This window comes from Sceloporus undulatus, chromosome 1, assembly GCF_019175285.1.
Source record: "Sceloporus undulatus isolate JIND9_A2432 ecotype Alabama chromosome 1, SceUnd_v1.1, whole genome shotgun sequence".
NCBI lineage: Eukaryota > Metazoa > Chordata > Lepidosauria > Squamata > Phrynosomatidae > Sceloporus > Sceloporus undulatus.
This window is the reverse complement of record NC_056522.1, coordinates 220,979,149-221,004,272: the sequence shown is the minus strand read 5'-3', so window position 1 is coordinate 221,004,272 and position 25,124 is coordinate 220,979,149. Positions and strand designations below refer to the sequence as shown.

Sequence of the window (25,124 nt, the reverse complement as noted above, 5' to 3'; positions counted from 1 at the left end):
TGTTGTTGTTTTTAGCAGTCCAATACTACTCATGTGGGGAAATACTTGGGAGCATGAGGGTCCTCAGTTTGTCAGAAGCACTATTCTGTAGAAGAGAAAGATGAATTCAGATGCACTTGGGATGGTGTCTCACTTCTTCTTTTGTGCCTAAAAGTTATAGCTGATACTTTTTGGTTTTTGATGCGCCACAGTATCTTCCACATATGATACAAAAATATACTCTACAAAGGATTTATTCATAGCAACCCTTGACTTGCCATTGACAGTTGCCATGGTTTCCTATAAGAAAACAATGACGTCCAGTTACCATAGTCATATGCTGTACTGAAAGACATCTGACAGCAGCAGTGACAGAACACCTGCTCTGTGTTCCACATTTAACATAAATGTTTGCCTTGAAAGTCATGCAACAAGCTGCAGGGAAATAAGATTATTATATAGGAAGGTCTCTTTTCCCTGATCTGCTACTGAGCAAAGAGGCTAAAATAGCCTCTCTTGGACACAGGGCTTTCCAGACACTCTCTCTTCCAGGTACTCTGCACAAGTGACTCTGCTAGTATAATCTCATTTGACTGGCATTTGAATAAGGTAACACAAAGGGTCAGACTGCCACCAATGCTAACCTATTACCATGTAGCTGGGCTGGAGCTGTCCTTCATCATATCTCCATTGATAGAACCACTAATTCTCCATTGGTAGCCAAGACTTTATTGCTGTTGTTGTTGTTATTGTTGTGTGCCTTCAAGTCGTTTCTAAGGTGAAGCTATCACAGGGTTTTCTGGGCCAGAGAAAGTGTGATTCACCCAAGATCACCCAGTGAGTTTCTATAGTCTAGTAGGGAATTAACACCCTAAACTCCAGAGTTATAGTCCAATGCTCAAACAACTGCACCATGCTGGCTCTAGTGTTCTTCAAATATAATAGACTTGTTATCTCAAAATTAAGGTGTGACCAGGACAGTACCAAATTTTGTTCTCCAGGCTTCTGAAGAAAAGAGCACATATTATTTCCATTTGTCCTATCTTACAGGGAGCAAGTGACAGGAAATACAGACTATAATATGGGGAAACAGTTACAGAAGTCAAGCCAGATCAGATCATACAATCTAGGAAGGCCATGATAGGTCCAAAAGACACTGCAGAAATAATCCAGTTTGAGACTGCCTTAACTGCCCTGGCTCAGTGCTAGGGAATCCTAGGAACTGTAGTTTATTGTGGCGCCAGAGCTCTCTGACAGAGAAGGCTGTCAAAGTGGATTATTTCTGCAGTGTGTTTTGGATCAGAGATTAAGGGAATGGAGTAGCAAAGGCTCAACCAAGAAAACAGCAATTTCATGAAAATCAAAGCCAAAAGTAGAGAGAAAAATATATATCGATTAAGCAATTTCAGGGGTCAAGAATCCAAATAAATCCAAGCATACAGGAAGAATTAATCCTTGAGTATAATAAGAACTCTCGCCATCTGATAGGAGATTCGTAGTTGCCTGCCCTTGAGATGGTAGGTGTTTCATTGCTCAGTGTTTCTCATTTAAGCCTCTGCAAGAGGTATTGATTCTTTTGCTTTCCTTGTTGATGCTTTGCAAAGAATAGCTTTTTCTTCTCAGAGAACTTCAATTCAAATGGAGGGAGGCATCTTCCTGAAGCTCCTCATCAGCTGTATCTGCCATTGGCTGCCCTGATACCAGAAGGGAGCCATCATCTAGAGCCAGAGACTTTTCTAAGTATGACTCCTCTGTTAGATTTCTTGGGTTCCATAAGATGATATAGCAGATATCCAAGTGCTCAGAGGACATCACATACATTCTTTTAAGAGGTCCTTACAACTGTATAAGGAATGTATTATTCTCAACCCCACATTAGAGTAAAGGAAGAGTCTGAAATAAAGTAGAAGTGTCTTATGTATGCATACTATGTGAATTCACAGTTGAGATAATATTTTAAAGAGAGGGGCACCCTACCATAGCATATCTATTAATGTACAGATTTCTCATGAAGAAATTTAGTCTAAGTAGCCCTGGTGGCACAGTGGTTAAATGCCTGTACTGTAGCCATTCACTCATAAACCACAAGGTTGTGAGTTCAGTACCAGCCAGGAGCTCAGGGACGACTTGGCGTCCTTCTGAGGTCACTAAAATGAATACCCAGCTTGTTGGAAGCAGTTAGCTTACACACATTGTAAACGGCTTAGCGAGTGCTTAAGTGCACTGATAAGTGGTATAGAAATGTACTTGCTATTGCTATTGCTAAGGGCTACATGCCATTGTTAGAACCAGAGTACAGTACACCCATTGAATTAATGAAATTTATGTATCAGTTTATCAAGCCAATTTATATAAGTATTGGCTTATCCCATTGATTTAATAAGTCTGTTCTAGTAATGTTAACAATTAGATATACCAATTTTGAAAATATGCTTTTTAAAATCTGAACATTCTCTTTACAAATTTGACAGCATTTTAGTGCCATTGTTCTAAATAAAAGGGGAGGTAGCACATAAATATTTACATATACAAATGAAGCAACAAAAATCTGTAGAACAGAATGCTTTCACTTCAAGACTGCAGCCATGCCCTCTTCCAGGCCATTCTGTTCCATTCACCTCATTCCTTCTCCTCCATAGTTAGTTGGCATTTTCTGCCCAATGAGCAGGTTAAGTCCACACTGGGGTGTTTTTAATTTCATTTATTTATTTAAAAAGTTTATTTCTTCAAAGTTGGAGTTTCTCCAAGCCCGCTGATATGTCCCTCTTGTGGAAGATGGTGTAGCTTTGGTGACATAAACAGCCACATGAAGTCTGAATTTGTTATTAGTATATATAGAATAAGACCCTTCTAAAATGGTTACAGCTGAGCACACATCAATTACAGTGCATCTTGGCTTCAGGGGGAAGTATATGTTTTCTGTTTGCTTGGCTGGCTGTATATTCAGTGTTTGGATGTACAGTATTTTGAAGCAAATCAAGGTCAGTTTTTATTTTCTGGGCACAGTCTTTTCAAACTACAGTTTTATTCCTCACTACTAAACACATACTGGCTGCACTCAGCATTATATTCTGCACACTGTTTAAATTTTCTCTATTCCTAATAGGTTCTCAAGTGCCAGACTGCAATTAGGTTTATTTTGAGTTTCACATCCAGTTCTATAACTACATCAAATATAACAAGAATGCCTTTGCAGTTTGATAATAATATCTGAAGGGTTATGGTTTCCCAACAGTGTCTTCTCCATTGTTTTCCAAGTAAATGCAAGAATTAATGTTCCTTTTCCCAGCACTACGCACCCGAGGAAGTGGTGCTCTAATTCTTAAATGTGAGGCCCCCCCCCAACACACACACGGTTGTATATGAAATGTTAATAACAGGCACACACATTGACAGAGGCAAGCAGAGGTATGTAACTCACTTTCTGGTTGCCACAGTTGAGTGACAGCTGCAGGTTGGAGGTAGGGTGGCTGTCATGATGCAGCTCAGGCTCCCTTCCTACTATGGCTGCTGAAGCAGTACCCTTTCCCTCACTAAGCCATGGTTACACATATGGCTGTCTCATCCTGATTGCCAATTCTTTTAAACTTTGGCTGTAATCCTGTTGGTGACATATGCGTGCTTAACTCAGGGTGATGCATGCATATGTTTGGTTTTGGACATTGTACAAGGAACTGTTCATTAGCTCTTCATGCAACATTTAAAGCCTCCCCAACCCCTTGAGTCCCAACTATTGTTGCTGCTCCTGAGTAAATGTAAGAGGAGGGGAGATTGAGCACAGCAGAAGCACTTTTAATAGGGGTACTGAAAAAGAAAGGCCACTGGGAACTGCTTCATAGTCAAACAACTAATGGGATCACAGTTGGGACCAGACTTTGCAGTGGGTTCATAGGTATTAAAACATCTTTTATTTTCTTTAGAAATAACTTATTCTACTTGATCCCATTCAGAACTGAGAGGATATATGAACTCAAGCTATCACCTTTGCCTAATGAAGAAGCCAGTGAAGCTTGCAACATGTATTTTTTCCATTTGGTTGACCCATGAAGGTATCACTATTGTGTAGATTTTGGATGTTGTCATTTTCATGGACATTAATAAAGCTTTGCTGACTCATCTTTTTATCACCATATACTACTCAGAGAGAAAGAAGGGAACGAGATAAAGATTTCATCACATCTTTGATTCTGGCAATCTACTCAAAGCTAGATACATACAGAGGATAAGATACTGTATGTGCCTCTCTTCCAAAGGACAACAACTTCCTTCTTCTTTTTTACCCAACCTAGTCTTCTTTTAGTTACCATCTTTATGTCTGGGAATAAAGGGCTGAAATATGAGGGGTTAATAGCTTTCTTTCTCACTATCATAAGACTGGAAATGGCTAAGAATTAGAAAACAGGGACTCTCTCAGTGGAGATGAGTATGGAATATTTGTCTGATGAAAAAAACTGAGGAGAATATGAAAAAAAACAAAACCCTAAGGCTTTGCTGAAAAGTGGCTTCCCATTATTGTATATGCTAAGGCCCACTTGCAAAAGCTTTTATTTCCCCCCCCCCCCTTTCATAGTATCACATTTTATGGAAATAGGTTTTGTATGATGTTTAGAAATTATACTTACAGGTAAGGTTTGTTTTAAACTGTTTTTAATTAATATACTGATTTATCATTTTCTATCTTCTTAGACAGGTGACTTCCTTCCATCATTGTTATTTATTGACATTTTAATACATTTTTTAAAAATCACCTAACTAGTCAGAACACTGAGCTATCTAGCAAAAATGAATATTTAGAAAAGAGAACACTTGCGTAAACAGCAAATAAAAAACAGATGATGTGTCTGGAAAAAAGTGCTGATTTGCAGACCAGCAGTTAGAGCAATGGAGCAAGATCAAACCTACATTAAGTGTGGAAGTATCAGGGCATGAAAATCACCCTTCTTACAAAAAGAGCAAGCAATTCCACAAGAACCAGGAGTTCCTAGGCTAGTAAACCCAGAAACAAATTTCCATATATCTACATTGCTGAATCTTCCATGGCCAAAGGTCAGAGTAGTGATTAGTTAAGTAAGGAAGCCAGATACCAGACCACACAATGAGGCAACATTCCTGCTAAAAGCCTTATTGCTGTGTGGGATGTCCATTTCCCTCATGCACCTCTGTTCCACACTGTTGCATCTTCTTGGGCTGGCCTCTTCTATCCAACCACTTCTGCAACCACAGTACAACTGGGGATAGTACACAGAATTCTCTACTAGTCCATTATCCCTGTGACTTTAGTGACACAGTCTCTGTTTTGAACATTTATTTTGCACAATTTCAAATGCCACCAAGAACAGCATGAAAGACACACTGGTTGGCAGGTCCAAAAGCAATGTGAAATTAGTGGCAAGATAAAAAACACCAGCTTCTCACACAGGAAGCTGCCTTATATCAAGTCTGACTATTTGCCATCTACTCCAGAACTGGGAATCATGTGGCCTTCCAAATGCTGAACTGAAATTGCCAGCATGCCTCACCACGGCTATCCTGACTGACTCTGCTGAGACATGCTATCCAAAAGCATCTGGAGGACCATACAATTCCCACCCCAATCTAGTCCAATATTTAATCTGATTGACAGTGTCTCTCCAATGTCCCAGGCAAAGACCTATAGTATTATCACCTGCATACAGCATAACAGCATTAAGATGTATGGACGGGAATAATTAACTTCATGACAACTATTATTTTGGCAGATATTTATTCCATAGTTTTTAATAGCAACCTGCAGCACAGAAAGTGAACATACATATAAAAAGTCATTTTTCAGACCTTTGATTATGTGTTGTATGACAATGATTCCTCTGAGTCAGACTTTGAGTATTTCTCAAGGAAAAAATAACTAGGTTCCATCTATGTCCACTTTCAGCTTTGATTCATCACAGCTAAAAATTCAATTCTGTTGTTAGATCCCTGCAGCTATTCAAAGTAATGCAGCAAGTTACAGTACAAAAATAACTTAGATGGTTTCATTTCAATGTTAACTGATAGAATATATTGGCAGCTAGAGACCAGTATTGAAAGAGTAGGGAAGGGGTAATGCAAGGGACCACACCTCTGGGGCTTTTCTAGGAACAATGCTGCAGTGGAGGGGCAATGAGATAAGAACCAAGATAACCAAGGAACCTCATTGCTTGGGGGCAAATGAACAAAGTGATAACAAGGTTTCCATACTTCTTTCCTTTTCTTTGGTGGAATGTTTGTTTGCTGGTTTGTTTATAAATAAGTGAAGTAATACCTCTTTCATACTATGGTTTTATAAATGGCAAGATTTCTTTGAAAGATTGTGTTTTTAATTAAAAGCCAAAGGCGGGTTACAAACCGCCAAAAAATACGTATTGAATACGTATTAGGGTTAGGAAGGGGCGGTGCTTCCGCACCCCCCTAACCCTAATACGTAGTCAATGCGTACAAGATGGCGGCGCCCTTTCTACATGGGCGCCGCCATCTTTGCGTATCGGACGCACAGCGTCCAGACGCGTCGCGCCGCTGCTGACGTAGCGAGCGCGCCCCTGGCGCCTCGCTACGTCGCAAACGCGACGCAAAAAGAAGCTCCATTTTGGAGCTTCTTTTTTCGGTCCGCGCGGGAGTCGGGCCGTCTGAAGGCTCCGGCTCCCCCGCGGACCTTCTGGCGGCGGCGCCAGACCGCTGCAAAGCGGCGGTCTGTACCCCGCCAAAGACTGCATTTCATCTCACTGGGGATCTTTCATTAAAGTTCAGTGCCATACATTAGTGGAGCATACCTCACTTAATAGTACAAAGGGTAGCAGTTAAACTCTTCTATAGATGAAATGTTATCAGTGGAGGCTTTCATCTACTTCTTAGCATTGTTGTGATGTTCTGCATTTACCATTACACCGAATATGGACAGAACTGAGGCTTGCTGGATTTACTTTGGTGCTGAGGTACAGCAACAGGGGCCATTTACAAAATAGAAATTGAGGCAGGTGGGTATATGCTAAGAATTAAGGAATAGGTGACTCTGAGCAAGGTCTGAGCCCAGGAGCTTTTGATTAATACAAAAATTCAATTTACAAGTCTTTCCAAGCAAAAGATTTCTGTTGGCTTCCCTACAAATTTCCATTTGCAACCTAAAGGGATGAGTTTGTGAGTCACAGACATTATTGGACAACTAGGAACCAGAAACCCTTGCCAATCTACTGCAAATCACCCCATATTTACCATTAGGTCCTGCTCTTATTTCCACTCACTCCTGTACTATATCACTGACTGGTACAAACACTGCAGTCCATTCAGAGAGATGTTCCGGGATAGAATCATTAATACAGAAAGGAAAGTGGGATGGGGGAGGGACATCAAAAAGAAGCGTATTCCTCACCTCCCATCAAACCTGTGCTTCAGGAAGTCAAACAGGGCTTTCTGCATCATGTCTGTCACCTTGCAGGGATGCGGAAGATGGAGAAAAGAAGATTGACAACAGAAAGAAAGAAGCCCAAGGTAAGAAAAGAAGTGGAAAGTGAGGGCATTGAGAACAATCAGTGCTCTTTACATTTCAATCAAGGTGCGTGCAACATCAGTTAAGATATTCTTTCTAGCTATGGAGGTGGAATAAAATAGGTTGAAATACACATTTTTATGTTTTCTGACTCAGCCCTACACTTTCAAACAGAAGGTCACTAAATGTCACATGCTCTGCTTACCTCTTTTGTACATAAATGCTTCCCGTTGCTTGCCAAATTATTCTGCCAATACTCAATTTCATTCCTGTCCCACTCTAGCATCTGTCAGAAACTTAACAGATGTAGGAGGGACTCCACCCTCCACCCCTACAGTGAAGGATCTTGTTTCATTCACATTTAAACACCAGAAGGGGAAAAGCTTGAGGTGAAAACTTTAATACTTTATTTTTACAACATTCATACGATGCTATATGCTATCTGATACTTCTCAGCCACATATTTAATTCCTTCTCTGAGTCCTCTGGGTTATTTGGAAATGTCAGCCTTATTGATAAGAAAGATCTCTATATTATATAGTTTATCATACAGATCAAGGTAGAGAGAGATTGAAAAAGTAGAGTGGGGATTAACAGATATGCTACTGCTAAAATGATCAGCCTTGTAACACATGGATGGCCCTGATCCAGCCGCACAACATCTCACCCTTGGATAATGGATGTGAGGCAGAGAATAAAACTTTGGTGTTGGGGGAACAGCCATGCTGCAATTCAATAAACACTTTTAAAAAATGTTTTTGTACCCTCGAGGTATAAATCTTCGTAGAAAAAAAGGAAAAAGAGCAATGTGTGAAGGTATACTGTACAGAGTTGAGACAAGGGTTTAAAGCAACGTGGGAAGTGTTTATGTTCAATGTATTGTCTGACACTATTGAAAGGGCAATAATTAATTATTAACTATGATAAGAAGAGTTCTGATGTAGTCAAGTTTTTGTGTTTTATGTTTATGTTTTTAATAATAAAAAAAGAAATAACTATAAAAAAACATTTTTGGCATTGCAGGAGTATGTTCCTGAGGGAACATAAAGCTTGAAGCAAAGCTCTTGTTTTGTCTCATCTATACCTTCCATAGAAAAACAAAAATCCCCCCAGAAAGACACAAGGTATTTTTGGTGACTTGTATATCATTCTTGATCTGTGCATTTTCCTATGAGGCAGAACTATGAGCAAAACATAAAGTTCCCATCCCATATTTCCTTTGTCAAGTTAATGTAGAAAGTGATATTTAGAGGGGAGAACTGGTAGGTCAAAATAGGTGGGTCAGTGAATTGTTAATTCTCCCTTGTGAATGCTTCTCTGGAAGTTTCAGGGGATTTTATCCTGGCAATGGCCTCTGAGAGCAAACGTAAGCCTGGCTTTGGAGAAAAGGTGGCTATTTCAGGGAACACATCTCCCTTCCACCTGCCAATCCTCTCCCATAAATGTCTCCCTGTACTCTGCTAATACAGTACACCCACTATATAAGCCAATGTCAATTTGGACCAATACCTTCACAGATAACCCTAGCTTCCTTCTTACCATTATAATTAAAAACAACACCTTTAGCATTTGCTAGTGCACAAGAGGGCCATAAGGCATTTGTCTTCTATCCCCATCTTCATTCTCCCTCTTTCATGACACTTTCCCTACTTTGTTGTTGATGTTGATAAACGCACATATTTACATTTATTTTGTGCAGAGCAAAAGGCACAGATACATTTAGTTTAAAAACAAGCTATGCTTTGACCATTGGTGAAAGTCAGATCTCATTTAAATAGTCTTTCCCCCTGTTTTCAACAAACACTTCCAACATGCTTTTGGCCTTTAGATCTGCATAAAATGTGATTCACATATCATTTAGCTAAATCAGTTTGCATTGTACAATGTTCTGTTAATTGAAGGGGCTTTCCAAAAAATGAATTTATAGCACTACAAACCTTTTTATTACTACTGATTCATTTGTAAGGAATCCAAATTCCTCCTTACTGCTGAGCTGCACATCTCTTTCATGGCTTACCATGTTACTTTGAAAATTCCATTCTTTCTACTCCTGACAATGCCATAAGAAAGCAAATACTCTCCCCTCTGCCCTGTGTTGAGTTCTGCACCCAACTAATCACCTTTGGATATTCTTTAAATGACAAATAAGAGACATTACACCCTTCACCCCCAGGACATTGTCTTGTGGTAAATTTCTTGCTTTGGAAGGAAAAGTATGTGTCCTTTGAAGCATAAACGTTCCCTGCATCTAGTATGGATGAGCACATCTTCACCAAGAGTTTTTTTTTTCCAAAAAAGAAAAGGGGAGAGAAGCTAAATCTAATACAATTCCAAGTAAAGCAGACGTACTGAACCAATGGGAACTTGGTAAGTCAGCACTTATGTTTCACTGATTCAGTCGATCTATTCTGCTTAGAACTAACTATTGGATTTAGGTGAAAGATTCCAAACTCAACAAAGCAGTTCAATCCATCAACATCTATTATACAATGGATGGATACTGGGTTGTTTGCCTGTAAGAAGGAGCATTCCAGAAACCCAGACACACTGTCTGGGTTAAGCGCTTAAGGCAAATACTAGCTGCTATAATCAAATCATGGAAGGGTGTGAATTTGCTTCAAATATTTTGAAAGGAGGGTGGAAATCCCTTTTCAGTACTAACTAACAGGACTGCTTACCTCATAGCCTTTTAATGAGGGGCCAACCAGTACAACAGGCCTCATTGATGGTACTACATCATATGGAGGCACATGTTCCGTCTGAAAGAAAGGACAACATGTCCAGTAAGTGCCTGCTCACGAACAGAAACAGCATGCAATTAATAGGAAAAGAGAGAATGGAGTTTTGTATACTTACTACTTTCTGTTTCTGCTTTGCTGAAAAAATCAAAATAATTAAATATTACTTTGTTTAATTGCACAGCAGTCATACAAGCCCAAATGAAACATGCTCAGTGCTTAATCTCACAACAACCAAAATAATTTCAACACAAATTTTGAATCTGAGCAACCCTAACTTGCTCCTGAAGGAGTGTTGCTGTTTTGATGAGTGCTCAGTGAATGCTCTCATGATCAAGATCTCACTTTTCAAACACATATCCCAACAAATTTTCACAAATATCATAACATTCTCAGCATTCATTTAGAACCAAATGGTTCTTTTCCTCCTGAACAATGGTGCTCTTTATATTTTCTCACATGCAGCCATGATAAACTCCCATGTACTGATGGGAAAATCTATCTCCCATGTAGCAATATAAAAACGTGCCAGTCTTCCTTTCACCTTCATTCAAATATGTTAAATATCATGTGCCTTCTGTTTTGAAAAAAAAAGGGAATGATAGTAAAGGTTTATCAAAATCAAACTGAAATTAAATTCTCTCCCATTTGCACTAGCTATATTCAATTGATATGCATGAGGAGGACCATATTTTATCAGCATGAAATACAACTGTTAAACATAAAGAGCCTCTCAGAAAAAAAGTAGGCAGCAAAAACAGCCAGCACGGATTGTCGTAAGTCAGAACTGACTTGAAGGCAAAACACGACTCTAATTCAGCACTACCATATTTGAATGCAGAAGTTCAAGTCTAGATTTATAATAATTTAGCACTCAAAGCTCTGTGCTTCGATGACAATTCTTCAATTTCTGTTTCTCCCACATTTAATCTTTTTTTACACCTCAAGTCTGAAAATGAAGGAATTTGCAGATCTGGATCAAATTCTTACCAAAAACATACTAAAACAAAATTCTCAGCCATTCTGACTCATGTGATAGCAGAAGGCCTAAACGTTAACCACCCCCTCTGTGTCTGATGCACTGGAAAATGCTGCCCACAGAAGTTCATGTCAAATAATATTTGTTTGGCTTTTAGTCAACTACATGTCTGCCTGTCTAGGTATTATTTAGAAGTTAGTGAAAACACTGTCATTGTCATAAACCAACCAGCACCATTTCCTCCCCCCACTGATTTCACACAGGGCTTCTGTGAGAATGCATCAAGGGATCAAGATGTGCTGTACCCAACACAGAAAGGAAAAATAGCTGCCAAAGTTCCATGTTCAGATAGCCTTGTAAACTTGCATTTGGATAGCAGAAAGACAACTCTTTGGAAATGAGTGAGGACAGAGAGGATGTATATAGAACATGGGCTTCCGTTATCATAAAGATAAGTACCCTAGCCTAGCATCAGGATCCCTTTTGCTCCAAACTGTCATTGATTCCTTGCTCATGCACTCTTTTTCAGCATAAAAGATATATTGGACAAAGTGCTAGAGCAGGCTAAAACGTGTATTCTTCCCAGTGTTGCTGGACTGCAAATCCATTCAGCTAATTGCCAAAGGTGAGAAATGCTGGAAAGTGCAGCCTCAGAACATCTAGATTCCAATCCTTGTACTAGAGGAATGACAACAAAAATTCCAACACATAAAGCTAGTCTGTACCAGAGTGTAAGCGAATCTTATAGCATCTTTAAGACGGAGAGAAAGACATGCTTTCACACACTTAAGTCTACTTTCTCAGATGCTTCACTCCACATAGCTGATGTTGTAGACCCAGACCCAGCTTCTGATACAAATGTCTTTCTCTCAGTCTCAAGGGTGAAACAAAAATGCAGTTCACACATGTACAAATCAATTATGGCTAAGCTTCTATATAACACTAACACTAGATGCAACTTTATTCCCAATGTGCTTGATAGATAATTTTCAAGGAAAAAATAATTATATTTACTGCTAGAAAACAGTGGCCCAAATTCAACTGGTAATCCAGCAGGAGTAGACTCATAAATCAACTGTCCAGTCAAGATTTATGTAAATCTCGTTGATTCAATGGGTCCTTCTCTAACCAACTAAGTCAGTAAGACTTGCTCAAAACCCTTCATAGTTAGCAGTAGATTCAAAAATGAATTTAATTAGTTGTTTTCTTCTATCTTTTCTCATGGACTGCACTGATGCCCCACTACGCTAAATAGAACTTCATAACCTGAAGTGTGCAATAGATTTATGTCCTACCTCATAGTTCAAAATTACTTTTAGAATATAATTTATTTCCTTCAAGGGAGATGACTACTCACCAGTGGAAGTGGGAGTAGCTCGAAATGTACCAGACACCATTTCTCCGAGGCTTGAAGAAGAATTCCCACTCGATTTCCTATGTTGTATAGAATCCCCATTTAAGAAATTTGGAGGAATTAGAGAATGAAGCTCAGCAGACCTTCAACAACATTTCAATTTGACTGAAGGAACACAGACACCAAAAATATCTATCCATTAGTTCTTTAAGGATAAAAGGTCCACCAGGATAAAAATGCATAATGGCCAGTATCTTGGAGAGACTATGGAGAAATTCACAAGATGTGAGATTCAGTAGATTCACAATAATAAAATATCTACACAGCACAAAAGACCAAGTATGCTTCTCGGGTACATTTATGCTGAAGAAATAATATACAGGTAGTTTGACACCACTTTAACTGCCATGGCTCCCTCCTACAAAATCCTGGGATTTGTAGTTTGGTGAGGCATCAGCACTCTTTGACAGAGAAAGATGAAGACCTTATAAAACTACAAAACCAGGATTCCATAGGATGGAGTTACAGCACTTAAAGTGGTGTCAAACTGCATTATTTTTGCAATGCAGATGCACCCCTGTATTCTCCAAAGCACTTCACTATAGCTCCAGAGTCTAACCAATGACTGATTAGGAGTGTTAAAACAGATCATAATTCTGTTTGCTTCCAGTTATTCAGGCACACACACCTCTGGAAAGACAAACAGATCAGTTTATTTTGTTATTCTTCAAACGAGCATCAACATAGAATTTCTGTTTTCGGTAATTTTCCTCCCTGCTCTTCAAAGCTGTTTACATGGGCTTACAATATTAAGTCTGATCCTGGTAATCCCAAACTAAATTCCAACCTGGAAGTGGAAGAGAATTCTGTGGGAGGGACTATGTTCTGGTCATTTCTTGGCTCTCCATCTACTAGTGCTTCTATTTAAGTAGAGATTTTGTGATTAATTGATGGTACCAAAGGGTCTTTTAATGGGAGGGGCATCTGTAACTTGCACTTTTATTCTTATGTTTACAATCCTTTTATGCTATTTTAAATTGTGTTTAATAGGATAGTTTATTTAACTGTTTTAAAAACATCTCCTTCATCGGTGGCTTTTTAAAACTGTATTTTATTTTAATCTGTTTTGTAAGCTGCCTAGGATCCCATGTCAGGAGAAAGGAAGGCTATTAATTAATTAAATGCAGACAATTTTGTTCGAGTGGGAATGTATTTCTTTCCCCACTTATATGTACCAGATCTGTTTGCAAAACACTGGGTTGTACAGTCAGCTCTCTGTATCCACAGATTCTTTATCCACGGATTCAAGCATCCACAGCTTGAAAATATTTTTTAAAATATAAAAATTCCAAAGAGCAAACCTTGATATTGCCATTTTATATAAGGGACACCATTCTGATATGCCATTATATTTAATGACACTTTAGAATCCACAGATTTTGGTATCCATGGGGTTGGGTGACTCCTGGAATCAAACTCCAGCAGATACCGGATACTGAGAGCCCACTGTATTGTTTGGGTTTTTGTGCTGTCAGGTTTGTACAGAAGAGAAATCTAACATGGTTTTCTCTACTGTAGGAAAAATAAGAGGCACCTGGAACACTGTATGTTGAATCCACCAAGAATTGATTACTAGAATGAGAAAATGTTCCCCAAAGTCTGGTTTTCAGGGTCAAGACTCCTCTAGACTTCCCTTTTCTTGACAAAAAATAAAATAAAAATAAAATAAAATAAAATAATCTCTGTGTGTGTGAGAGAGAGAGAGAGAGAGACAGAGACAGAGAGAGAGAGAGATTGCTCTGTTTGAAATCTGAACTTGTCATTGACTGTGTTGCCCAGGGCTTTTAGGAACTGCAGCCCAACAATGTCTAGATAGCTACATGATTTCCACTCCTGGACTACATGTTTCCTGAGTGCCTGCATAGAGTTCAGATCCCTATAAAAAGACCAGGCGGAAGGTACTCAATTTATCATCCCGGTTTACATTTCTGCCTTTCACTAATTCCTCTCTAATTTCTGATTAGTCAGGAAAAACAGAAGTCACATTTTGAAAACTGCAGGTATGAAGCAACTAATTTTAAAAGGTGAAACCTACCAATAATTTAAAAGCCATACCAAAAATTGGTATGATAATACAAATATCCTCTCTTACCCGCCATGGAAACGCCCTCTCTTCTGCTCCTGCTGGATCCGAATGTTCTCCAGCCTCAGTGGGCTTGGGATGAAGCCAATCTCGCAGCCTTCTTTAACTAATCTTCCTATCCACCAGTCATTGTTATATTTCTGTAACAAAGAAGTCATTAATTTGAATCTTTCATTCTCACTTCCTCCCACTCAGTATGCATGTGCTTCCTACTGCTGCTTCCCTCCACTAAAAACATTAATCCATAAAAGTGATTTGTCTGTTCCTTATATAAATCCTACAATACTTTAAATCAAGTTTTAGGAATCTGTAGTACTTGCAGTGTTTTCGGACTATGCCTCCAGAAGGCCAAGCCACAATGGCAAATGATCAGGAATGATGGGAGTGCTTCCATTTGAAGGTCCACAGGCTCACCACTTTTGCTTCAAATCTACCATCCACCAAGCATAACAGGAAGGGGGCAAAAGCTAAAATGGGGTAATTTCTATGAATAGAAGGAATTAGTTGAAGTGTGATTTCATATTTCTACATTTAACACTAATCCTACAGTCTCAGAGCAAAGATTCACTGATATGTTAGATTTCCATATACAGTGAGGATTTCACACAATGCCAACTTCCAATCAATCAAAATGAAATTCTCATCCACGTTGCAGTATTACTGTTCTATCAAGAAGGTACCATTTCTTCTTCTTGATTAAGAGCTTGAATGAGTTCCTAATATACACTTATCAAAGGCATGTAAGGATGTGTACAGATGGATATCATTTTTTAACTATGAGTCTATTGTAGCAGTGCAGTCACCACATTCTGGGAACCTGGGCCATATCCTCCCCAAGATCAGATTCAGAATGAACCTGTTTTTCTGGTTTGCAGCAAAGAATAAATCTGCAGAGTAACCATTGGCTGCCCTTGTTTCAGTCATGAAACCAGCACATCCCACTTCCTGTTCTAATTTTTTAAAAAATATATATAGAATTCCAGATAGACATTTGAACAAACACGTGGACTTAACATAGAAACAAACCTACACTCCACCATAAGCAATCTCACAGTGGACAGCCTACAAGAAGCACTGTCACAAAAGAGAAAATGTTCTGTCCAAAAGGTGTATGCATATTATTACAGATACAACTGCAATGTGTGGGTGAAGGAACAATACTCAGCCAGTAGAAGAGTCCCCCTACACTATTTTCTGTCCATGAGACAAGTTCCATAGTCTTTCCTTACCATCACCTCCAATTCCTTGCTCTCCAACCCCATGGTCAATCTTATACTGTTTTCATCCCTTCTTTCTCATTTTCTCTTTACGCAAAAATGTAGACACAAGAAGAATATAGAAGGGAAATAATTAACATGACAGAAGGGTAACTTTTTTCTCATGATACTTTCTCAGACAAAGGAAATGCATGAAGATGATAGACTGGAAGAGACAGGGCAAATCAGATACTATGAAAGACTGAAAGTTACGACCATCAGTGATGGAAGAAAAAAAAGAAACTCAAAACCATTTAAGAGGTCTATTAGCAAAGCTTGGGAAATTGCTGTTTGGTATAGTACAGTGGCCAGGATCCTCCAGCCATGTGGACGAGGGGATACTATGAGATATAATCCAAGAAAAACAATTGTTCCAACTCTGTCCAACACCTAGGACTGGACTGAAGCTGCTATTTATGGATAAAATTCATACATTCATTAATGGGTAGAGTGGGTGTTTATGAAGGTGTTTAATGACATCTGTCAAGTGGGCTATTATATTGCTTTAAAAAAAAACCAAGCAAAAATGCCTATCCTCTTTCCAAAGTTGATTTACAAAGATACTGCATTGCACAGCAAGGTCACTTGTATTACAAAGCAGCTTCCATATGTTCTTCCAGGCCTGTCTGAATATTCAGTGTAGGTGGATCAAGAACATGTGGCTTCTACTGGTTGCTAAGCCAGAAATGTTTATGCATTGCCAATAATTGTTGTCACTTAATCTGTTAAAAGTGCATAATACAACTGGTGACAGATGAGACAGCTGGAACGTGAAGTCATCCATTCTAGCTGACATTTTGGTTTGTTGCCAGAATGACCTTGCCTAAGGCTCAAACTAGATGTGAAAGTTAGTTGACTGCCTCTTCCCCCTAAGGTTTTCTGATTATTTATATCTTTTAAAATCTGTTTGAGTCAGTTGTGAGTTTAAGCCATGGTACAAGCAGCAAGGTGTAGTGGCAGCATTGGACTAGGACTCTGGGGAACAGGATTTGAATCCTGGCTCCCTCATGGAAACTCACCGGGTGACCTTGGGCAAGTCACAGTCTCTCAGCTTCAGAGGAAGGCAAAGGCAAAACCCCTTTCTGAACAAATCTTGTCAAGAAAACCCTGTGATAGGTTTGCCATAAGTTGGAAACAACGTGAAGGCACATGACAATAGCAGGCAGTTGCTTACTCACTTTTCCATCTATACCAGCTGCTATTAAACGCAAGGAGACAAGGGGGCACATGCCCAACATGAGCTTTCCAAGCTCTAGGTAGGAGTTTTGAGTCCCTCTCTTTCCAAGCCTTTCACATTTTGTTTGGGCTTATATATTACTCTGATTTGCCTGGGGACAAAAGTAAGGTTGGGTATCAAGCTGCTGCAGCACAACTAATATCCTATTAAAAACAACCATGTATATACAGGAAGGATGGATAACTTGTGATCCTCTCTATGCAGCCTTCTGGACAGCAACTCCCATCAACCATAGCCAACACTGCTAATATTAGGGAATGAGGGAGCTGCAGTTCAACATCATAGGGCCACAATCCTAATACAGTGTTTATAATACAGGCCACTGAGAACAACTCATAAGAACAGTCTCGGCTTTAGTGAAAAGTTACAGCTCTCTTTAATGGTGTCACAGGAGACTCTGGGGAGAAGGGAGAGATAAGGCATTAAAACACCCCTTCTGAACAATGCCCATATCCCACACTAATTTCTGATTTCCTCTGATTATTTGAAGAAAAAGAACTTTCTGCAAACAACTATAACTGAGTTATAAACTAAAGATTAACATATGGTTGCACTACTACACATCTATACTCAAAAACAACAGGACATGCAACAGATTCAGGACTGAAATGTTAATATGAAACATGTCATTTCTCTTTCAGAACTCTTAACACATGGAACAGAGTGAGTTTGTCCTATTCCATGACAAGAAGCTGAAAATAAGAATTTCTGGTTCTATTTGTTTAGTACTCACTACTCCCAGTATATACTCAACCTAAGTAGGTGTGTAGTCAATCAGACTGGAACTACCATCCTTTTGCACACAGGAATGAGAATTCCTAGCAATATGCTGGCAATGTTTTTTGGATTACAAATGCCAGATGACCCTCCCATAGGCCAGAAGAGCTGCTAGGAGCTTAGTAAAAGAAAAATAAATCCAAGTTGAGAAGCTGGGCATGCGGATGATAAGGCCAGGGCTAGCATGTACAGACTCCTCACGCTTACAAGTATTCCTATACCATATTCAGACATACTGCCAGCACTGAGTAGTGAAAGTCCACGGATGCCATTCAACTAAGCCATGTTCATCATGCTACAATATTTCCTGCAATTCAACCTGTTTCAGGCCATGAAAGTCAATACAGCGCAAGGGTCCACTCTGTTCTACAGTTTAACACAAGGGTGGACAACTTGTAGTCCTTCAAATGTCATTGTATGGCAACTCACTTCAGCCTTAGCCAGAACTGCTAAAGTTGAGGGGTGGCAAGAGCTGCAATCCAGCAACACTCCTGGTTTAAGGGCGGTAGATTTTTAAGATGCACTTCTAACAAGTATGGATGAGTTTAAAGCCCACTGGGTAACAGTATTACTTTAAAAACCTAGAATGCACTTTTTTTTCAAACCTCAATCAGGAAGAATGTTGGTCTCTAATCTAACATGCTCCGTACAACGCTGGTTGCTTTGAAGCTTCTATTTCATAGTGCACACAGCTCAAAACTAACTGTTCAGGATCAAGCTATCAACAGATAAGAAGAATAATTACATTATGTAGTTACCTCTTTAATGTGTAGAAAATCCTTAGCATCAAAAGAAATAGCTGTGCTTGGCACGGGAACATCTTCATCCAGAGCTCCACAGTAGCTGACATTAGTCTTCACAGCAAATGCTACAGGCTTTGACTGGGAACAGAAATGTGCTTTGGTTACTACATAAGATCTGGTGTGGGCAACAAGCCATCATGTCAAGCAGATGGAATAAGAGAAAGGGGGGGTATGTGGATACAAGGAGTCATCTAGTCACAAGGCATAAGTGACAGTAGAAAATGGTGGCTCGTATGTTAACGCGATGGCAAATCTGCTTCATGTTTTTACCTATTTTGCTGCTTGAGTATTAGGACTCAAATCAGGGTAAATTCATCAACCCACAGATACTGATGCCATCAGCTGCCACTGACAGGCAATAATTCTGCGAATCAGAATACTCTATTGCTCATTTTTTCCTGTTTGTTGAAAAGTTTGCAAAGAAGGTCTTCTCCTCTCTTCTCAGGCTTCGGTGAGTTTACATAGCAGGGAGAGCTAATACTAAGCACTGTAATGTTCATTTCTGAGTAAAGATGTGTAAGAACTGGCAGTAAGGTGTTTGATGATACCTTACCTGTGTTTGCCTATTTTAACCCTTTACATCTCAGTACAATTGAATAGAAGTTCTGTGAAATTGTGCAAAACTCCCTACTTTCTTTTAAAGGTAGCAGAGGTGAAACTGACACGTAGCCAAGGGAGTCCTTCTGTTCTTGAAAGGTAGGTGTGGAAGAGATGCACCAGGAAAATGGAACTGGACAAAAATCTCCTCCTCCTTCATCTGAGAATACCTCTACTGGATCAAAGACCCTTTAAGGAATGGATAGTCCTTTCATGCATTGATTGGCTCCACTCAGTTCAATCTAATCTGTTCAAGATTAGGAATCACCAAGTGCTACTGCCCACAGCCCTTCCTCTGACAAGGTATGGTGCACCATCCATATCTCATCAAGAAGGTGTTGCAAAGAAAAAGACAAAGGGGGAAAGGAGTCATCACAATTGGGGATTTGAGGCAAACTGTGCTTTCTGTCATTGATTTCAAAGCTTCAGCATCCCTCTCAGCATCTAGCAATCCCAAGCAATGCTTTTGCAGCCTGGTATCTGCCTCCACTTCATTTGTCCTGAGTTTCCAGGGAAACTCTTTCTCTTCCCAGGGAGAGAATTTACTATTTTTGTTATATCTCTTGAGAGCTTTAGTACAACTCCCATAAGGAGATATGGTGGTATAGCTCTGTGAAATGAAACACTGGGGCATCCTGAAGACATAGTAAGAATATGTTATATATGTGTATATTTACTACCACAACCAAGATGACCACAAGTAAACAAAAATGTGCTACTTTTTGAGGTTTAAAGAAGTCAGGAGAGAGGCTGGACAGGGAGAATGACAACATTAACTGGTTTGGCACAAATTGTCCATCTATATGAACCCACAGTCTGAAATCCAGTCAGATTAATCAAGAAGAAGGCAACTATTTCAGTTGCAAAATTACTTACATTAGAACCCAACACAGACTGAAACAATTTCTCCATCTCCCTAAGTTTACTGTCACCACCATACAAATTAATTAGAAGATCACTCAGAAACTGGGTTTTTCTTCCCTCTAGGACCTACAAAGCAACCAAACACCTGTTCCTACCAATTTTTTTAAAATAAGTTAGGTTAAAATACCTAAGCAATGGCAAAGCCTTTAGGAGTAAAGTTTTTTTCTCTCTTTAAATTTCTTATCACATTTTGGCATCTGATATCTTCCTTAGGGGAACATTACAGATGTTGCAAACTCAATCTGAAAAATAGCTTATCAAAGGGGGAAAACTGTGCCTCTTTGCCTTTTTTTCCTGCTGTGTGGTACAGATTTTCTGGTTGCAGGCCAATTTTAAATAGGTCTTAAGAAAGTTTTTTCAAAAGTGATAATCTAAGCAAAAATATGTTTTAGTAATTTTTCAGGTGAATGTTAATAATATATCTTCCCTCATACCTTTTGCAGTAATACTTAATTAAAAATGATAATTGGCTTGTGCTATATTTTTTCAAGTCCAAGATAGGTTTAAAAACATCCTCAAAAAATCAGGTTGATCCTCCAGAATGTAGATAAATTCTACCCATCTTCAAATAATGATTTCACTTTTAAATATATGGACATTGAAGGATTTCCTTTTTCTTTGTTACCTTACCACTTCTTCTCAGATGCCTAGCCATACTCCAGGGAAAGACTGGCCCAGGACACGATACTCAAACTTTGTTTCATGCACAAAATGATTAAAAATATAGTGTATAAAATTATCTCCAGGCTATGTGCAAAAGGTGTACACAAAGCATAAATGAATTTCATGTTTAGACTTGGGTCTTATCTCCAGGATATCTCATTATGTATTTGTTAATAGTCCAAAATCTGAAAAACTCCAAAATCCAAAACACTTGTGGCCCTAAGCATTTTGGCTAAGGGAGACTCAATTTGTATGTGAAAATTCTATTACTAGAAGCATTATTGAGAACAAAATATGGCTTTTTGTTTTGACCACAAGTGTGTGTACATGTCAGCATGCCTGTGTGCGCATGCATGGGGATGGTATGTAAAGACAGAGAGAGAATGGGCCCAACCTTAGCCAGAATAGGATGCCCCTTGATCAATTTCTAGTGCCGGTTTGAAAAATTTCTCCAGGAAACGGTCAATCCTACCACTGAAAATCCCCCAACAGCACCACAATTAGCATCTCTATTACTGGAAAGAAAAGCTGCATCCAGACATTTTATAGTTATTCCATCTTTTCCTGATTAATGGGTTTTTTTAATAATAAGGAAAAAGACAGAAGAAGGTGGAAAAACTGATGGGAAAGCCAGGGTATCTGGACTCTGCCCTGCAATCCCCAAATCCCCACAGAAACCTCTGTAATTAAGGTAGGGGTAGGCAACTGCATGGGGGGTCAACAGCCAATTTCGCACCCCCAGATTCCCCATGAGCTCCCCCACAGCAATCTGAAATACCTCCTGTTTTCTTCTCCCTTACCTCTCAAAATGATCACACAAAATGACACCATACCACTTCTGTTCATTTTGAGAGGGATTGCAGAGGAAAACAGAGATATTTGGGGGTTATATGGGGTTTTGGGGTGCTTATGGAGTTGCAGTGGGGGTATTTTAATGAGCTGTTGGGGGGTTCTGCATGGATTTGGTGCAAAAATTGACTGAAACTTGTGCCATTTAAAAAAAAATGGGGGGGGGAGAGTTGGGTTGAACTTCAGGGACCTTGCTGGGTCACACTGCGCCCATCCCTCATTTACAGGATGAGGTGAATGCAGAATAAAAGTCTCACCCAGAAGCACCCAAAGAGACAAAGAAAGAAAGAAAAAAGGAGGTGTACCTTTGCTCTTTCAAGCTGGATAGCTGCTTGCTGTTCTCTTTCCTGGCGGATTGCTTCCCTATCCTCTTCCAGAGAGACATCAGAATCTGATGGTCTGCTTGTGTATGAATCTGCTGATCCCTAGAAAGAAAAGGACATTATTAACAAAAATGATGGATGGAGCACAGAGGGAAGCCAAATATGCAGGGTGGCAGTGTGAAGGAAATCCAGTCATGGATTTAATGATTTATTTATTCAATCAAATTTCATCTGTATTATTTTGACAAAGATGTCCATGTTCAGAATGGACTTCCTTCCTACAGCAACGAGATACATTTTTAGGGCTGTCTTCCTTCTCTGTTACGGAAACAAACGCAAATACAGAAAATTAACTTTCTGTCAAAAATGGCAGATCTTTTTATTGTATTGTCCTTTTGTATATACATTATATGTAAAGCTAGTAGCCTAGACACTGAGCAGCAACCTATTACAAGACTGAAATCTTGTTAGATACTTCAGAGTATGGACCATCTCTCCTCTGAAAGGCTACACAGTGTCAAATTTAATAGGAGCAAAATACACTTCAATAAAATCCACTTCTCCAAGTAAATTACATTATTTTCACATGCAGCACAGTCATAAGTACACTGTGGGCTTTACTTCCTCATGTATTAGGTATTCCACGCTTAAATGTGAATAGTAAATGTGATGTGAAGGCCCTGAAAATTAAGTCCTATAGCAGCTTCAGTCCAAAACATCGGTGAGGAGTAGCAACCTCCTGCCATATCAGTCTGCTAAAACTCAAAGATATGACAGAGAGGTCATTCTCTCCTGCTCCCATCAGGTAGACCATAGGAAGGGCCTCTCAATGGTTACATCTAAACCATGAGATTTCCTATCCTTTGATAATGTTTCATTGCTTGGTGAAATCCTTCTTGTTTAAGAATCTCTGCACCTGAGCCTGGCTTCTTCAAATGGTGAGATCTTTAGCAAAAGGCTTTCTTCTCAGGCTGCATCTGCACTGCAGAAAAAATGCAGTTTGACATCACTTTAACTAACATGGCTCAATGATACGGAATTCTGGGATTTGTAGTTTTGTGAGACAGTCAGCCTTCTCTACAACAAACTACAAATCCATAGAATGAAGCCATGTCAGTTAAAACAGTGTCAAACTGCATTATTTCTGCAGTGCAGGTGTTGCCTGGGTCTGGCATCTCTCCTACATAAGTAGCCGCCAAGTCAACCCAACATCACACAGAATTACATTCAATGGCTGCCAAGAGCTCTCTAGAATTTCAAATAGGAGTAATTCCTAGCTCTATCTGGAGAAACCAGAGACAGAACCTGGGATCTTCTGCATGCGACACATCTACTCAAACAATGAAAAAAATACCACATCTACCACTAAGGGCATCATATTGGGCAATTGGAGGGACATCACACTTCCCTGCACCATAGAGTGCTGCCATGGTGTAGGACAGAACATGTCCTTTCTTTCCAGGAAGGAAGAGGATTTAGGAGGAGTTCCATGGTGTGGTTTGATGGTGGCAAATGGAGGGCAGCATGTGAACTTTAAGCTGTCTGTTGGTCACTCTTATATACAGATATCATAGTCCGTATCTACTAGAATCATGCCATCACTCCAGAACTGATGTACTGGCGATGTTGAGAGGCAAGTAGGATGGCAACAATTTTTATTCTTACTGCCTAAACTAAGAGAAGACCATCTTGGTGTCATATAATCAAGCTCCTAACAAGGAATTTCCAAGGACAGAATAGATTTGCACGTGAACAACAGAGCTCTAGAATAGTGAATATAGGTCCGAATGGGTTCTTGCGATAACAGCTGATCCATTAATGTCTGCAAAACACTTTGAAGATATAAAGGCCTATAAAAATGCCAGATATTATTGCTACTATTTTACTGGCTACCTACAATCAATGACAGCCACAAGAAAAATTACAACCTGGAGACAATAAATCAAAGGGCATAATAAACATGTATAATATATAGTGCAAGGACTATGGCTTTGTTCCTAGCTTTTGTTATACTATGTACACAGAAATGCATGAGACGGAGAATGAATATTTTGAAGATCCCTTTAGGGTCCCTGCTCTGCCTTGACTCACTTATTCACATGAGATTTTAAGAAGAGAGTGTAGCAGTGGGTCAAGTGATTGTGTCTTTTTACTTCAGCCTTTTCCTTTGAGAAAGGGAGCTTTCTGGACAACAGAACGGCATCATCTTATTCTATGTCCTTATTTGCACAGACATTGCTAAATTGCTGGAGGCACTTCGGCTGCTCCTTCTCTTTCCAGGAATAGGCAGGCTCTGCAATCACATTGCATTCAAAAAAGTCTGCTGGTTTGTGGAAGGTAAATCCAAGGCTGGTTTAACACACACAAACACACAGCCCGGGGAGTTGAAGCAGCTGCTTTCTGGAATTACATCCCACTTCCCTCTATGATCTTTAGGAGAGAGTTGTTTGAGTATTGGACTATGACTCTGGAAACCAGGGTTCAAATTCCCACACATCCATAAAAACCCACTAGGGACATTATCACAAAGGGGAAATTGGAAGGTCAATGCAGTGTGATCCTGGGTGCAACCACGTTTTTGCATGAGAGATTATAACATGTAATCGAAGGCAATGCTAAGTCATTTCAAACCCAATCCAGGGTCAACTGAGAGATGTATTGAATTGCATTCCATTCGAATTTGGCAGCTTTGGAACGTATGTCTTGGTTGCCCTTAGACTGCCTTCAAATCAGACTACAATTCCCAAGCTTTTTTGCTGGCTGCAATTTTCTCTCATGTGCTCCCTGGCTGCTCCCTCTGGGACGAAAGGGGTGGGAAAAGTTATGGTAATTGTGCTGCCCGGGGGTTGGGGTGATGTTCTGGCCTCCCCCAAAAGTTAAAAGACCAGCACCAAAGTCCGCCTTTCCTCCCTCTGCTTGTGAGGGGCTTTTCTCTCAGCCTTTCAAAGTTCCTCTCCGAGTTCTGTAGCTGTTTTGGGGATGAAGCAGCTTTCCCCACAGACAC

The 25,124-nt window shown here is 39.6% G+C and overlaps 1 protein-coding gene across 4 annotated transcripts in view; it reads right to left on the bottom strand.

Moving 5' to 3' along the window:
* CACNB4 (calcium voltage-gated channel auxiliary subunit beta 4) overlaps positions 1-25,124 on the bottom strand; it is a 192,292-nt gene that overhangs the window by 18,637 nt on the left and 148,531 nt on the right. For all 4 annotated transcript variants that reach the window (XR_006105022.1, XM_042479251.1, XM_042479273.1 and 1 more), the window contains 7 exons: positions 22,103-22,222; positions 18,720-18,842; positions 14,701-14,831; positions 12,552-12,628; positions 10,334-10,353; positions 10,156-10,236; positions 7,361-7,419 (listed from right to left, as the gene is read on the bottom strand). Coding sequence is in view for 3 of the 4 variants with exons in the window: in XM_042479251.1 (XP_042335185.1) it covers positions 7,361-7,419; positions 10,156-10,236; positions 10,334-10,353; positions 12,552-12,628; positions 14,701-14,831; positions 18,720-18,842; positions 22,103-22,222 (611 nt within the window). In the remaining variant the exon portion in view is untranslated. The remainder of the gene's footprint in view (positions 1-7,360; positions 7,420-10,155; positions 10,237-10,333; positions 10,354-12,551; positions 12,629-14,700; positions 14,832-18,719; positions 18,843-22,102; positions 22,223-25,124) is intronic.